Source organism: Pongo pygmaeus, chromosome 1, assembly GCF_028885625.2.
Source record: "Pongo pygmaeus isolate AG05252 chromosome 1, NHGRI_mPonPyg2-v2.0_pri, whole genome shotgun sequence".
NCBI classification, from domain to species: Eukaryota; Metazoa; Chordata; class Mammalia; order Primates; family Hominidae; genus Pongo; species Pongo pygmaeus.
This window is the reverse complement of record NC_072373.2, coordinates 42,334,293-42,351,100: the sequence shown is the minus strand read 5'-3', so window position 1 is coordinate 42,351,100 and position 16,808 is coordinate 42,334,293. Positions and strand designations below refer to the sequence as shown.

Below are 16,808 nucleotides of genomic sequence, written 5' to 3'. Positions count from 1 at the left end.
GTAGCAGTTAACATTTGCTGAACTCCAAATATGTTCTAGATAAGTCAGCACATAGTGTCAACCCAATGCATGTTTGATAAATTCCCCACCTTTTGTAATTCCTTGGGGTGGGATAGAGACAAGCTCTGGGCAAGAATATCAGTTTTCAAACTCCAGGAAAGCATACTGGACCTAGTGTCATGGAAAGTGGATCATTTTTGTGGAGGCTCTCTGAACCTCGCAGTATCTAAGGTTTCCAGGCTAGCTGGACTGTGTCTTGCATAACCCTTGTGTGTTTATGAAAAGAAAAAAGAATTCTGGCTTCAAATTCAAATTACCTTTCCACTTAGGGGAAACGGTTGGCAGAGGAGAAAATAAACAATTGCGACATGTTATGAAGAATGAGGACTAGCAAAGAGGAAGGAGCTTAGGTAAACAGTGCTGCTTTATTTCTGCTGTTAATCATTCATTGGGCCCGTCAAAAGTTTCTGCCCATCTATTTCCATCAGCCATCCCTAACCAGCCAACCGCATGGCTGAAATTCAGGGACTTTTTGGTGGAGCAATTACCAGTCAACTTCAGGGTATTATGATAAACTCTGATCTGGGGAGGAACCCGGACTACATAGATCAAGGCAGTTTTCTTCTTTGAGAAACTATCCAAGATATCATCATAGAGTCTTCTGCTCTTCCTCAACTACCAAAGGTCGGTGGACTACTAAACCCTTGGGATAGCTTGGAGGAAAGGCTGGTGGTTTGGCCCTTTAAGGAGTGCAGGATTAGAAGGATAAAACAGAGACAAAAGCTTGGAGGTGTTTTCAGCAGAAATCTTTTCAGGAGCACTGTATTGGGGGATGTAAGACTTGAGAGGTACTTTAAACCCTATCTGAGCCTCAAGTTTTAAAAATTATAAATGGAGGAATAATATTGCATTCTAATAAAATAAGCTAAAGAAGAAGAGGTGTAAGGTGTTGCTCTTGTTACTGTATCTAAAAGACAGCTGTGTTGGTTTGTTGATCTTTCACCACCTTCCCACATCAGAGAGTTGAGGCAAGGGGTCAACCAGACTTTTCAAAGAGTTCACAGGAAGCTTGCTTTTCATAGTCTACATTCTGAAAACTGGGGCCATTTCTATTTTGAGATTTGATTAACCACTCCAAATCTCCTCCACCATTGACAGCAAAGATGTTTAGATTTGGTAATAAGGAGGACACTGGCCAGCCTCCAGTTGGATGACTAGCAGGCTTAGTCGTCCTCATCTTCTTTACTTTCTTAATTTGAAGATGCTGATAACCCTTCCTTCTTGAAATTCTCTTCTTCCTTGGTTGGCCAGGATACAGTACCATTCTGATCCTCATTTTAATTCTTCAACCACTTATCTCTTTGCTGATTCCTATTCTATCTCTAAATATGGCAACACTAAAAGAATAAAAAGTAGACTACAGAAGAGGCAGAAGCATCAAAGAAGGTTGGCATTAAGCTTAGAGATACATTTGAATATAGTATGAGCACAGAATAAAGGAGCTGACAGAAAAATAAAGAGATTTGGCCAGGTACGGTGGCTCACTCCTGTAATCCCAGCACTTTGGGAGGCTGAGGCTGGTGGATCACCTGAGGTCGGGAGTTCGAGACCAGCCTGACCAACATGGAGAAACCCTGTCTCTACTAAAATTACAAAATTAGCCAGGCATGGTGGCACATGTCCGTAATCCCAGCTACTCGGGAGGCTGAGGCAGGAGGATCGTTTGAACCAGGAAGGCAGAAGTTGGGGTGAGCCGAGATCGTGCCATTGCACTCCAGTCTGGGCAACAAGAGTGAAACTCCATCTCAAAAAAAAAAAAAAAAAAAAAGAAAGAAAGAAAAAAAAAGAGATTCTAGGAAGAGTGGGGAAAGTGTGGAAGCAAGTTCCTTCTGGAGTTTGTAAGTGATATAATTGAGAGCCCAGGTATAAGGAAGAAGACACTCAGCCCGAGACTGGAGAAAAATACTATCCTTTCACAAGGTATCTGCATTTTAAAAGGGGGAAGTTAGACAAAATAAACATTAACTTAAAAAGTAACTTCTCATGAAAGGAGAAATTTGAGGACTAAAGATTTTTCCAGTGACTCTCAAGTTGTACTGCGTTGCTAAGTGCTGATAGTATTTTTTCACAAGGGACCCGCAATGCTGACTAAAGTTCTTGAGTTAGTTCCATTTCTGCAGGAATTTAAAAGATGACGTCCTTGAAATATGAAAGTTTGCTAGAGTAGTCTCAGCTTTTCAGTGAGCAGTTACATAATTGCAGAATTTGTTCATCTAGTTTTAATGTCATCATTTTAGAGATGGAGGGAACTGATATCCAAGAAGCTGATATAGCTTCTTCAAGATCACAGACTTAGACTGTGGTATTGCTGGAATTCCAACTTGGGTCTTCTCAGCTCGCAAGTTCTAGCCTCCATTCCCATACTCTGTGGCCAGCTGGTTTCTGCTGAGGGACCACCAGGAGTAGTCATGGTGAACTGCAAACGCCGTAGTTGGAGAAGAGTTAGGATGCATCCTGATGGTTTGTTAGGGAAGCCTAGTCACTGTATTATCTCTCTTCAAAACTGACAAAGCATTTCACACACATTATTTCATTTGGTCCTCAGTGAGACAGTCATTCTCATTCTAAAGATAAAATTAAATTGAGTTTCATTCCTTTTAGATTTATTATTATTTATTCCGTCTTATTCCTTCCTTCGTGTAAGTTTTTCTTTTTTTTTTTTCTTTTGAGACGGAAGTCTCGCTTTTGTTGCCCAGACTGGAGTGCAGTGGCGCGATCTCGGCTCACTGCAAGCTCTGCCTCCCGGGTTCACGACATTCTCCTGCCTCAGCCTCCCGAGTAGCTGGGACTACAGGTGCCCGCCACCACGCCCGGCTAATTTTTTGTCTTTTTAGTAGAGACGGGGTTTCACCGTGTTAGCCAGGATGGTCTCGATTTCCTGACCTCGTGATCCGCCTGCCTCGGCCTCCCAAAGTGCTGGGATTACAGGCGTGAGCCATCGCGCCCGGTCTCCTCCGTGTAAGTTTTAAGCTAGTTAAATTCTGGTGCTCAAATTAGGTCTTTCTAAAGGCAGTGAAAGAAATCTCTGCAAAATAAGGAGGAACTTTTTTCTCTTCCTCTGCATCTGCAAAAAAGCAGATGATAATCTGCGTGACAAAACTGACCTTGCAAATGTGTTTTTTTAACAAAGGAGTCACGGGGTTATATAGACCAGTTACAATACCACGTTAGAGATGGAAAGTTGAATAAATACCTTCCTTGTCTTCAAGGAATTCACAATGTATTTCGGGAGGCAAAAGCAAATAGATAGTTAGGATACAAAACAATGTTACAATTAAGGTATTAGCCAAGTACTGGAAGAACAGAAAACACTGGCATTTCATGATGAAGTCAGGCAATGCTTCACCAAGGAGGTGGCATTTGATCTGAATAGTGAATAAAGGAATAGTGAATAAAGGAGAAGTTGGAGGTAAGAGCATTAATGCATGGGAGACATTAACTGCAAATGCTTGCAGATGTTTTTTTAAAAAATCCTGGCTGTGTGTGGTGGCTCACGCCTATAATTTCAGCACTTTGGGAGGCTGAGGTGGGAGGTTCACTTGAGGCCAGGAGTTCAAGACCAGCTTGGGCAACATAGTGAGACCCCTGTCTTTACAAAAAATTAAAAAATTAGCTGGGTGTGGTGGCACACTCCTGTGGTCCCAGCTACTGGGGAGATGGAGGTGGGAGCATCATTCGAGGCCAGGAGGTTGAGGCTGCAGTGAGCTGTGATTGCACCACTTCACTCCAGCCCAGGTGACACAGAGTGAGACCCTGTCTCAAAAAAGAAATCCAGAATGTTTTTGGGGAAGGGTAAGTGCCTCCTTGAGACTGAAGCATGATGTTCTAAGGCAGAAATGATGGGAAAATTGGGACAGATGGGGAACCTATGGAAACTGGGAACCATGAAAGTTTTTAAGCAGAGTAACAACACGTAAATTGCTTTTTAGGGACATAATGGCATCAACATGGAAGCTGGCTTATAAATGTTTGAAGGCTTTTGTAGTGGTCTAGGGTGAGGGGAAGGGAATTATAGGAACCTAAACCTGGACTATGGAAGTGGAGTGTAGGAAAGAGTGGCAGATTCTGGTGCTGCTGCTATGACCAACTTGATAGAACTTGACGACTCTGAATAGTGCAAGGAGGTGAGACAGAGGAGGCAATAATGACTTGGATTTCTAGTCTGGGAGGCTGGGTGGAGATTGTCACCTTCACTGAGACAGAAAGCACAGATATTAAGTAGTGTTGGAGGAACATAGCGAATTTAGTTTGAAATATATTAAATTCAAGGTGCCTGGGAGATACAAATGAAGTAATTGGAAATACTGATTTGAACCTTGGGAATTTTAACTTAAATTATTATTATTATTATTTTTTGCTTAAATCAGAAATCTAACAGAGTCAAAAAGTTTTAGTTTACTTTCAAGGTTGCAGATAAAGAGGAAAGTGTAATAATTATTTCTGGATTTGGCAAGGAAAACTCACAAGCACTTATAACTTTCAGTAAACAGAAATGTTCATTTAAATATTATTCCAGAAAAGAAAATTCACTAAGATAACTAAGAAAAGTGTAACTCAGAATTACACTCTTCTGAGGTTAAAAGTTACTGTCATGTGGCAGAGCAGTCATCTCTAAAATCCAGGAACGACTCCTTTGTTAGAAAAAACATTTGCAAGGTCAGTTTTGTCACGTAGATTATCATCTGCTTTTTTGCAGCTGCAGAGGAAAAGAGTTCCTCCTTATTTTACAGAGATTTATTTCATTGCCTTTAGAAAGACCTAATTTAAGCACCAGAATTTAACTAGTTAACAACCAGAGTAAAGAAGACAAGCCTGAATAGCTTAAAACTTACACGGAGGAAGGAATAAGACAGAATAAACTAATTATTAACAATTGAATTTATGGAGCATGGAAGTTTTTGCATGAACCAGAGACAATTAGGCCCAGAGGTCTGTGGGTGATTCATTTTATTTATTTATTTATTTTTGAGACGGAGTCTCTCTGTCGCCCAGGCTGGAGTGCAGTGGTGTGATCTCGGCTCACTGTAACCTTCACCTCCTGGGTTCAAGTGATTAACCTGCCTCAGCCTCCTGAGTAGCTGGGATTACAGGCGTGCACCACCACACCCAGCTAATTTTTGTATTTTTAGTAGAGACGGGGTTTCACCATGTTAGTCAGGCTGGTCTTGAACTCCTGACCTCGTGATCTGCCCACCTCAGCCTCCCAAAGTGCTGGGATTACAAGCGTGAGCTACCGTGTCCAACCTGAGGGTGATTCGGGTACGATGATTAAAGTTATGGATGTGGATGACTTCCTTTCAGGAAGATAGTTGAGGGCAAGGGAAGACAAAGCCCCAGGACAGCCCGAGGCGCCAGCATCCCTCTGCTGTGCATGACACAGTAGATCTCATTGTACCAAAGGCCACAGTGGAGACCAGACCCAGGGCTTCTAGCCAGAAGTTCAGTGGATGTTCCTCGGCATTGGGGTGATTACATTCCCTGGTGATGCAACCATTTATTGCAATTTTAAATCATAATGATGACAATGTTTTGACGTCCAGGAGTTCGGCTTCTGACAGTGACATTCGAATGCCAATTCTATGAAACTCTTCCCTATCATTTCTTTTAAATGTTTACTATGTGCTGTCCACACACCATGCCAAGCCCCTCTCAGAAATTCCGAGATGAAATTACAGTTATCCTTCTTATTTTATAATAAAGGAAACTGAGGCTTAGAAGAGCTGAGTGTTTTGCCCATGAGACTCGGTTCCCATGTGGTAGAGCCAGGATGCCAACTCACATGTTCTGGGTGTGACTCCAGAGCCCATGCCCAAGGTCTTGGCCACACTGTCCTCCTCTGTCCCCAGCTCTGTGGCCATGGCCTAGGTGTGAGGCTGAAGTAAAGGGAGTGAAATATCTTCTTCATGACAGTGTAGGGTCTGCATTTGTCTGTATCTCCTGTCATAACCTGTGGAAGGAGGAGAACCAGTTTTTGCTTACTGCTTCCCTCCTTCACTGTCCTCCCTTGACTAATTGATGATATGATGACTTTGGTTTAAGAATGGAAGAGCCTAGAGTAAAATTATTTGGGCCAGTTCTCATTAAAATACAGGTGTTTGCCTTGCTTTAAAATCAGGTAAAATCAGTCCTTAACAAAGCATACACTGTAAGGGGAGACAGTGATATGGCACAGTACTACTTTTCTTTGGAACACATGTTATCACTAGGAGCTTTTGGATTTAAATTCAATGCACATTTTTTGAGCACTTTAACTTCATGAGGTGCAGGCTAGGTACTATTGTGGGGCAGAAATAAATGGGAGCGTACTCTGTCATTTCAAGGATCTTGTGGTTTAGTGGTGAAGGCAGACTTCAGATATGAGTTACAGACCAAGTCTGAATCAGAGTTATAAATACAAAATTGTACTTGGTATGTGGAGGCTTGCCTGGATAGGAGGGAATGCTGGAGAAGGGACTGGCAGAATGAGTAGGAATTAAAGAGGAAAAAGAGAGAGGGTAGATGATGTGGACAGGAATGGGAGATAGGAAAGCGCTGGGAATGGTAAGGAATTCTGGTTGTCCAGGATAGCTGGAGCCTAAGGGGTCAGACCACAATACTGAAAAGTTAGTCATCAAAGCCAATTGAGTGAATGCCAGTACCTGAAGGATCAGTTCATAGAAATAAATTTGCTGAATTTATCAAAGTATCAATTTATCTAACATTGTTTTAAGAAATATTCATTTTGGAGGCCAGGCATGGTGGCTTATGCCTGTAACCCCAGCACTCTGTGAGGCCGAGGTGGGAGAATTGCTTGAGGCCAAGAGTTTGAGACCAGCCTGGGCAACATAGTAAGATCACATCTCTATTACAATTTTAGAAAAGAAAAAGAAAAAAAAAATCATTTTGAATATTCAATGAGTATAAATATATTCTTTTTGAATGTAGCTAATGAATACATATTCTAGCAGCATTTAAGATATTTTTGTTCAACTTCTTGAAGCTAATGATTTAATCTTATGGTTGTATTTTTGTAAATATAGTCATGAATATTTTTCTGAACATATTCAACATATATATTTTTCCTGTGAATGTAATAACAACTGCAACAATTCCTATGGGAAATTTCCACTTTATACTCTTATCCTTTTGATTTTTCATAGTCATTTCTATTTTGCCAGCCCGCTGGTGTTTTTAATCCCTTTCTTCAATTTCACTGAAATTCAATAAACACAACAAATCTACTCATTGTCAAAAATTGAAGAAACTTTTTCCCATAGTTTTCATAGTTCATAACACATCTTATTGGGTGGGAGAAATTTGTCACATTTTATAAATTTCACAGATTATGAGTGAGGTGGTTTTCATGATATGCAACCTGCCTGGCTCTCAGCTGTCTCCAGCTTCACAAGATTGTGAGGGCAGAGAGGAGCATAGAGTTAGGAAGGAGGATAATGGGGAAAAAAGAAGAGGAAACTGAGTAGAAAGGGGAAGCATGAAGGCCCAGAACGTTGGTCCTGGCTCCTCCCAACCTCTCTAGACCACCTGGATTCATTCAGTACAAAGTCTGTGAACACATTTCCAGTAAGTGACTACAACTGGTAAATTGCTCGTTAGGTGAATTTACATATTGGCAGAATTGCCCCGGTGGGGATGTATAGAGCTCATGGGACAGGACGTGTGTGACATGGGGTTCCCACAGCTGACAACAGGTGGAGGGATGGCTTCATCAGAACTGAGTTTTAGAAAGATAAGAAGCTTATGTGAGTCTTTACTCAACGAAGAAATTAGACCCCACAAAGTATGAAGGGCACTATAAACTTCCCTTCTCCCACACAGTTTCTCTCCAAGATGTTTCAGTCCCACATTATGTAAGACTGTTCCATATTACTGAGACCAGTTTTATGTTGAGGGACTGAACATTACCTTAGATATACATTACATTACATTACAGTCCTACATTATGTGAGACTGAAACATCTTGGGGAGAAATATTGATTGAAGGGACTCCCTTTACCTAAACATATATGGGCTTTGTATGAATTATGGATGCATGAGAGCGTCCAACCATCTGGATCTAACAAAGATGTCGAAGTAAAAGATGAAATTCACTATTTTATGGGAGTGAATTTGGTTAACTTCATATATTCCTTTGAAGACAAGGACTATTTCTTTTCTTAATTTCTTTTTATTTTTATAGATTTACAGTACAGAGATTTCTCAAAAAACGAAAAATAGAACTCCCCTTTGATTCCCACTATTGAGTATCTACCCAAAGGAAAGGGACCTTTTCCTAATGCAAACTTAGGCTATGTCGTGTTCTCCAAAGGGAATGGGAAGTGGTGATGAAGATTAACAAAAAAAGTCCTTACTAATTTTGCTTTAAACAAGTCTATATAGTCTGATTTAAAAATAAAAGTGCATTTGCCATGTATATTTTTAATATATATATGTGTGTGTGTGTGTGTGTGTGTATGATCATTTTTCAAAACTGCAAATTGCTTCATGGTTTATTGCCTTTGTCAATAGTTCTCGCAAGGAACTCCCAATACTTCTATACGGCAACTCAACTCTTTCTCTCTATCCCATCATTTTTCTGCCTTTTTTTTTTTTTTATGTTTGTACCTTTCCTCTAACTCCTCTGCCATTTCTTTGTTAGATCATCTGGCCAATTGCAAGTCTTCTCACTCAACCTCCCTGTTTCTTTCCTCTAATCCCTTCAATCTATCTTGTGCATGTCTGCCATAATGATCTTAAAGCATAATAATTGTGTCATTCCTCAGCTTAAAAACAAACATTCACATCAAAAACAAGCACTTTTATTCCCCAAAGAGTAAAGTCCATGAATTTCCTAAACTTGACATTTACATCCCATTCAGACACATCTGTAAACTGTCCCTTCCCCATCTCAGACATTCAGCCAAATTGGAGTATTATCTGTTGTTCCCTCAACATGACCTGCATCCATTCTGCAATGTCTTCAGTATACCTAGTGCAGATGCAGTCTCCTCTGCAAAGCCCACTCCCTCCCTCCACTTGGAATCAATCTCTCTTCTGAGCACACAGCTTCTGCAGAGGCCAATCCTTACTGTCTTGTGCTGTAACATTTGTGCTCAGCGGTTTGTTTTGTTTTGTTTCCACTCCAGGCTGTCATTTCCTTGAAGACATGGATCCCATAACATTTATTCTAGTGCTTTATGACAAGTTGGAATTCAATGACTATTTATTAAATTGAGTTCTTTCAGCAGAAAAACATCAGCGAAGCAGCAGGCCATGCACCCCCCAAAAACTCCATCTGGGGCTCTTCATAGAAAAGGGAAAATGGCAGTCTGGCCCTTCTCCAGGCTGTGGAAAGTCTCTGATCCAATTCTCTTCCAAATGACCTTGGTCGCTGCTCTGTTGCCTGCTGTTCTTGGTGAGTAGTGGAAAACAAGCTCAGATCAGCAACAAACAATCAAGATCATCTGTGCATTCACTTTTAAGCCTAAAAAAAATGATGACTGAGCTTCTAGCAGAGACCCAGCTTCATCAACAGGTAGTTTATTTGACAGGCTAGAAGTTAGGGAAATTTGCTTTACACATAAAGGAAATAGTGTTCTAGACATTTTCCCCTAGATTTTTATTTCTCTAGGAAAGAATTTCTCTCCCAACCATCTATATGGATGATAATATGGACAGATCGATATTATCTATTACTATGACTAAACAATTTTCACTGTTTGTGGGTTTATTCAGGGGGTGCTTAAAAAGTAAATCAGCCTGGTAATTATTGCAAAAAAAGCAAAGTTAAGATTTTTATGCTTCAAGGGCTCCATGCTTCTTCCTCCATATCATTCAAAATCAAACAGATGTAAAAAAAAAATTAAAAATGTTATTTTTACCCATTTCTCAGCCACCCTGTTTCCCTTCCCTGAGGCAACCAATGTTATATAATGTTATTTCAATACAATAATATGTTTCTGTTGAGGCAACTTGTAGGGACTTCTGACTTTGCACAGATGCATTTGAGTCAGCAGTTATGGGGAGTCTAATAGGTTGGTGAAGTTCATGTCTTTCTTCTTTTTCAGATAAATTATCCCATGTGTAGTAGAGAAGGGAAAAAAATTCTGCCTCTTATCATTACTGTTTATTGTTATCATTGTCATTATCATTTGTGAACAAATATATATTACTGATCACTCACTAGGTGTATTGAACAGAGAGTATAATAGGAGTTATGATTTTTCTTGACTAGAGGTGAAAAGAACGATCCCTGCTCTAAACATCACACTACAGAAACAATAAGATGCTGTGTCCCAAGGTATAAGTTTTGGTGCTCCTTCTCATTTTGGTGTCCAGGCAATTGTGATCCTCCACCCACTTTATCGTTTGCTGCCCCGGTGGATATTACGTTGACTGAGACACGCTTCAAAACTGGAACTACTCTGAAATACACCTGCCGCCCTGGCTACATGAGATCCCATTCAACTCAGACGCTTACCTGTAATTCTGATGGCAAATGGGTGTATAATACCTTCTGTATCCGTAAGTATCAACATTTATTTTTTTCCTTTGCTTTTCCTATCTTTGGAAAGTTGTCTCAGAAACTAAATTTTCTGAATCTTTAGTCACCAAGAAGACAGTTTGTCAATTACTGATTTCAATGTACATACTTGTGGCATTTTTTGAAAAACAAAGCAAAACAGAAAAATTAGGGGTAGTTAATTGCATTGAAAAATAACTCAGTTCTTTTTTTTTTTTTTTGAGACGGAGTCTAGCTCTGTCTCCCAGGCTGGAGTGCAGTGGTGGAATCTTGGCTCCCTGCAACCTCTGCCTCCTGGTTTCAAGTGACTCTCCTGCCTCAGCCTCCTGAGTAGCTGGAATTACAGGCGTGCGCCACCACACCTGGTTAATTTTTGTGTTTTTAGTAGATACAGGGTTTCACCATATTGGCTAGACTGGTCTCAAACTCCTGACCTCAAGTGATCTGCCTGCCTCGGCCTCCCAAAGTGCTGGGATTACAGGTATGAGCCACTGGGCCTGGTCAGAAGTCTATTCTTTATAAAGTAATCCACCAAACACTTCTTTCAAGAAATGAACCACAAATTTCATTATGATATATTGAAAATCAGATTCACTTTTTAAAAAATTATAAAAAAGGTAGGTGGCTAGAAAGTGGCAATGCAGTTTTCAAAAGAACCTCACTCAAAATATTTGCTGTGTTTTGAAGAAAAGTTATGATTCACTGTCAGTTGGGAATGCATTCTGTGGTGTTTTCCAATAGTAGGGGTATACAATCGATACTTTCTCTTTTTTGTTCCTTTTGTGACATGCATTTTTGAGTGGCCTAGGTTCTAAGTACATGCCATAGACATAGAATGAAGCAAAGCTCTCCCGTCCCTGGTCAGCTTATTAAGTCCTGGACCACGTGTTCTACTGCTGCAATTATTTAACTGGTCATTTTTCTCTATTGGTAAAATGTACCAGAAAAAAATGAGATCAAATTTTATATTAATTTTGAGGTGAGTCAGGGTTAGAAATAAGTTTGAATCTAAATCTCTCCGTGTTTCCAGAAGCAGAGGTGAACCTCGGTTAATTTCTTTTCTTTTCTAATGCCATATCTGTGAGTACTTGGAAGTACTAATCATTGTTTAAATTTTTCTCCCAGACAAACGATGCAGACACCCAGGAGAGTTACCTAATGGGCAAGTGGAGATTAAGACAGATTTATCTTTTGGATCACAAATAGAATTCAGCTGTTCAGAAGGGTGAGTGTGAGGTAATCTATGAACAATTCTTTTATATTTATTTAAAAAATAGCTGAAGTGTTCATATATTTCAAAATTTAAAATGATGTAAAAAGATAGACGCTGAGAATTCTCATTTCCATCCTATCTCCATACACCCCATTCCTTCTTGTCCTCAAGCAAAGATCTATTTTTATTGGTTCGTATGTATCTTTCTAGTGTTTCCTTGTATAAATACAAGCTAAGAAGTTAGCATATATTCTTATTTTCCCCTTTTTCCTCTAATGAACCTAGTATTGAATCTTGCTTTATTGTTTACTTATCAATGTATACTGGAGATATTTCCATGTTTGCGCATAGAGAGTTTCCTCAATTTCTTTTTACAACTGCATAGAATGTTGTTGTGTAGTTGTGTCATGGCTTTGCTGTCCTTGTGATGGATCCATAGATGTTTCCAATCTTTTGCTATTCTGAACAATGCTCTGACTTATTCTCTTGTATGTATGTCATTTTATACATATGTAGTTACATCTGCAGGGTAGCTTCCTAGAGGAGGCCTCCCTGGCTCAAAGAGTATGTATATTTGAAAATTTAAAAGATATTGTCAGACTGCTTTCCCTAAGGGTTTCGTGGTTTTGCAGAGTATGCAAATGTCTGTCTCTCCATAAACTCTCCAACTGTGTTGTCAAACTTTTGAAAACTTCTCAATTTTTGAATTTTTCCCAATGTAAGAGGTGAAAATAAAATCTCACTATAGTTTCACTGTACATTTCTCTTATTGTCAGGGAGGTTGAGTATATTTTTTTATGTCCAAGGGATGTTTGTATTTATTTGTGCACTAGTTAGCATGTCTGATGCCTGGTTGCTGTTTTTTTTTCCTTAACTTGTTGAACTTTTTATTCTTAAGTTTTAGGATATATACATTTAGACATACACATGAGTCTGTGCATAGCAGGATTTAGGCCTTGATTCTGGTATATACTGTAACTTTTCCCACTGTGTGTGTGTGTGTGTGTGTGTGTGTGTGTATGTATGTGTGTGTGTGTGTGTGTGTGTGTATGTATATGTATAATGTTTTTGACTTGGCTATTGGTATTTTTTTCCCCTTAAGGAGAAATTATTTGTATCTATGTTGTTAAATTCATCAATTTCCCTTTTAGAAATGGCTTTTGGATTTTATGTCTTAAGGCCTTCCCCAATATAAGGTTTAAAAAAATTGCCTATATTTCCTCTACTTCTTTTATATTTTCATATTTTTTAATATTCAAAGCTTTAATTTATTTGGAGTTAATATACAGTATACAGTATCAGGTACAGATTTTAGACTATATTTTTTCATATTGCTTTCCTGTTACCCCAACACCACTTATTTAAAAGTTTGCCTTTACTGATTTGAGATGCTCTTTGATACTATATAAAATTCATATACTTATCTAGGTCTATTTCTGGACTTTCTATTCAATGCCAGTATTTTTTCTGTACATTTATGTACAAGTTTCACAGTCATTTAATAAATGAGGCTTTATAATATGTTTTAATAGCCAATATGGGTAGTGCTATCTTATTGCTCTTCTTTTTTGAAGTTTTCCTGACAGCACGTATTTATTTTTCTATAAGAACTTTAAAGTTAGACATATTTTAAAATCAGTGTTAGATTAGTTTTAAAATTAATTTTAGGTGAAGCACAGTGGCTCACACCTGTAATCCCAGCAGTTTGGAAGACCAAGGTGGGAAGATCTCTTGAGTCCAGGAGTTCGAGACCAGCCTGCGCAACATAGGGAGACCTTGTCTCTATAAGAAATTTAAAAAATTAGCCAAGTGTATGGTGGCACGCACTTCTAGTCCCAGCTATGCAACAGGCTGAGGCGGGAGGATCACTTGAGCCTGGGAGGTCGAGGCTGCAGTGAGCCATGATAGTGCCACCGCACTACAACCTGGGTGACAGGGCAAGACCTCATCTCGAAAAATAAATTGGTAAAATTAACTTTAGGAGAATAGATATTTTATAATGTTGACTCTCTCTAGACAAGAATATGTTACTGTAGAGAAGGCAAAACTTTTCCTCTACCCTCTTAGGGTCTCCACCAGGCCTGAGAATTAAGTTGACATGAAACAGATTAACAGGAGAAAAGCACACAGGTTTTATTTTAACAAGTACACAGGAACCTTCACAGGAAAATGAAGATCCAAAAAGTGGTCTTTGTACAAAGTTTCTTTGTACGGATTTCTCTTGGCCTTGACTCCCTGCCTCTGGTGATAAGAGTGTTCTTTTCCTTAAGGTACAGGGAAGGTATCTTTCCTGTGAGAGTTTCATCTCCTGCCTTCAGGAAGAAAAGGGGAGGTCAGAGTGCCCTTCTGCATCTTGCTGTGTTTCAAGTGCTTTTAACTCAAAAAACAATCCTTATGCCAAACTGGTCTATTTTGGCATATTCTGCTACCCTTTGCTATGCTTTCCTCAGTTCATCTTAGTCTTTTTTTTCTTGTTTCTTAATGTGTGTTTCAGCTTTCCTCACATAGATTTTGCATTTCTTGAAGAGTTTAAACCTCTGGCAAAACCAAACAAAAAAGGTTTTTGGTATTTTAAATGGATTATTTATCCATTTTGTATTGTAACTAGTTTATCTATCTATCTATCTATCTATCTATCTATCTATCTATCTATCTATCATCTATCTATCATCTATCTATCTCTATCATCTATCTACTATTGATTTCTGCATGTTAGTTTGATATCTCAGCTAACTTTCTAAATTTTTTTATTATGCATTAGTTCATTCTCATGCTGCTATGAAGAAATACCCAAGACTGGGTAATTTATAAAGAAAAGAGGTTTAATTTACTCACAGTTCCACATGGCTGGTAAGGCCTCAGGAAACTTACAATCATGGCAGAAGGCAAAGGGGAAGAAAGGCACCTTCTTCACATGGCGGCAGGGAGGATAAGTGTTGAGTAAAGGGGGAAAAGCCCCTCATAAAACCAACAGACCTCATGAGAACTCACTCACTATCACGAGAATAGCATTGGGGTAACCGCCCCCATGATTCAATTACTTCCCACTACATTCCTCCCATGACACATGGGGATTATAGGAACTACAATTCAATATGAGTTTTGGGTGGGGACACAGCCAAACCATGTCATATTATTTGTAAAAATTTTAAAAAATTCTTTCAGTTGAATTCTCTTAGGATTACCTGGTTTGTAATCACATCATTTCAATGATTCTTTTACCTCCTACTTTCCAATTTTTAGATTTCCATTTTCTTTTTCTTATCTACTTACGTTAATTATGTCAGTCAGGATTTACCTGGAGAAATAGAACCGCAGGATTTATTGTAGGGACCTAACTTGACATAGGTGTGGGAGATAGTTAAATGGTGTTTACAGGAGGCTGTTCCTTCAATGTCTATTGCTGTGGCCTGAAGTCAGCAGGGCAGGGACTCAGGAAGGGAAGATAGACATGAACTGAGTGCTTCAAGGACAAACTGGAACCTGCAAAGATGAGTGAGTAAAGCCCACCATTGTAAACCGGAATTCATCTTGTTCTTTCACTGCCCCTTAGCCTTCAACTTCAAAAATGGGTATGTCCTGTAGAAGTTGTCCGTCACAGTGCTAATGTACTTGGATCAGAAGCCAGGGTACATCAAGGAGGAGATCCTGCAGGAGCTGGCTCTGCAGTGGCCTGGTTGAGCCCTCTGCTAACAAAGTGATAGAACAGAGAAACAACAGTGCTTGTGAACTGCAGTCACATCCTGTGCTCTGCCCTGACCTTTCTAGCATATGGAGTATGGCTCTACTAATTCACATCTACCATCTTTTATGGGCCATACTAACTTGGCATTATGTATGGAAGATAATTCTGGGAAACATAATTACAGCTTAGCTAAGTTGACACAACATAAATCTACCACAGCTCACCCCTTGTCAAATGTGATATTTGTATACACTAGTTTTAACCATACTTAGCTTAATTTCCAAATAAAGTCAATAGCAAAGTAATACTCACATTTTACATAATGCAATTATCATACACCCAAAAACATGGAAATTCTCTTCCTAAAAGAGAATTCCCTTTGAGCTGAGTCGTATCTCCCCTTTGATATTCTATAACTTAAATATTGAGATGTAAGGTAAGCCACTACGAACACATCTTATACAGTAGGGGAAGGAAAGGGGTAAAAAGAAAAACAATTAATGTAATGTCTATTTATATTAAAATAAGAAAGAAATATTCACAACTTTTATGGTCCTTGTTTATGCAACTGGTCATGTGGTTGTAGCAGATATTTATAACGACATGTTTCTGTTACTCATTCCATATTCTCTTTGCCCTCAGCAAGCACTTCATCTGACGTTGGTTCCTTGCCCAATGGGGTCACCTAAACCTTTATTCTTGAATGGTCTGGGCCATCAGCAGTCCTGCCTGATTTGGGTTATTATAGTTTTTTGTTGATTTTAATTATAGGGCATTGGAGTATAAGGCGGTGCTCCAGGGAATCTCCTGCATTCCAGACATACTCATCTTTACCATCACTGTGCAGAAGCAATCTAATTTTTCCCTTCATTATCAAGATTAGTCACACCAACCATCAGAGTGGACTCCTTCTTTGCCTTTCCTTCACTTGCATGAGGGTCCAGAGTTGGCAGGTCTCAACCTCCAAGCTTAATTTAGGGTTTTCAGGTAAAATACAGGATGCCCAGTTAAATTTGATTTTCGGGTAAACAACAAATAATTTTAGTGTATGTTCCATGCAACATTTGGATCACACTTAAACTAAAAAAACTGTTCATTGTTTACGTGAAATTCCCATTTAACTAGGCACCCTGTTTTTGTATTTGCTAAATCTGGCAACTCTAATTTTTGGAACTCTTGCTGCGTCCCACAGTAGAAGCATTCTTCCACTGAAGACTTCCAAACTGACTGGGCCAGGTGCAGTGGCTCACGCCTGTAATTCCAACATTTTGAGAGGCTGAGGTGGGAAGATCACCTGATCCCAGGAGTTCAAGACTAGCCTGAGCAACATAGCGAGACCCATCTCTAAAGAA

General features: G+C 39.3%; 1 protein-coding gene across 8 annotated transcripts in view; it reads left to right on the top strand.

Annotated features, from left to right (window-relative positions):
• Positions 1-488: 488 nt before the first annotated feature.
• The window catches only part of C4BPA (complement component 4 binding protein alpha), a 40,715-nt gene continuing 24,395 nt past the window's right edge, over positions 489-16,808 (top strand). Inside the window, exons 1-4 of one of the 8 annotated variants that reach the window (XM_054460862.1) lie at positions 489-684; positions 9,285-9,451; positions 10,375-10,560; positions 11,684-11,783. In XM_054460862.1, coding sequence (XP_054316837.1) covers positions 9,310-9,451; positions 10,375-10,560; positions 11,684-11,783 — 428 coding nt within the window. In that variant the 5' untranslated portion in view covers positions 489-684; positions 9,285-9,309. Of the gene's footprint in view, positions 685-3,324; positions 3,470-9,182; positions 9,452-10,374; positions 10,561-11,683; positions 11,784-16,808 lie in introns of those variants that run through there. The other 7 variants (XM_054456885.1, XM_054459308.1, XM_054457754.2 and 4 more) reach the window with 7 other exon arrangements.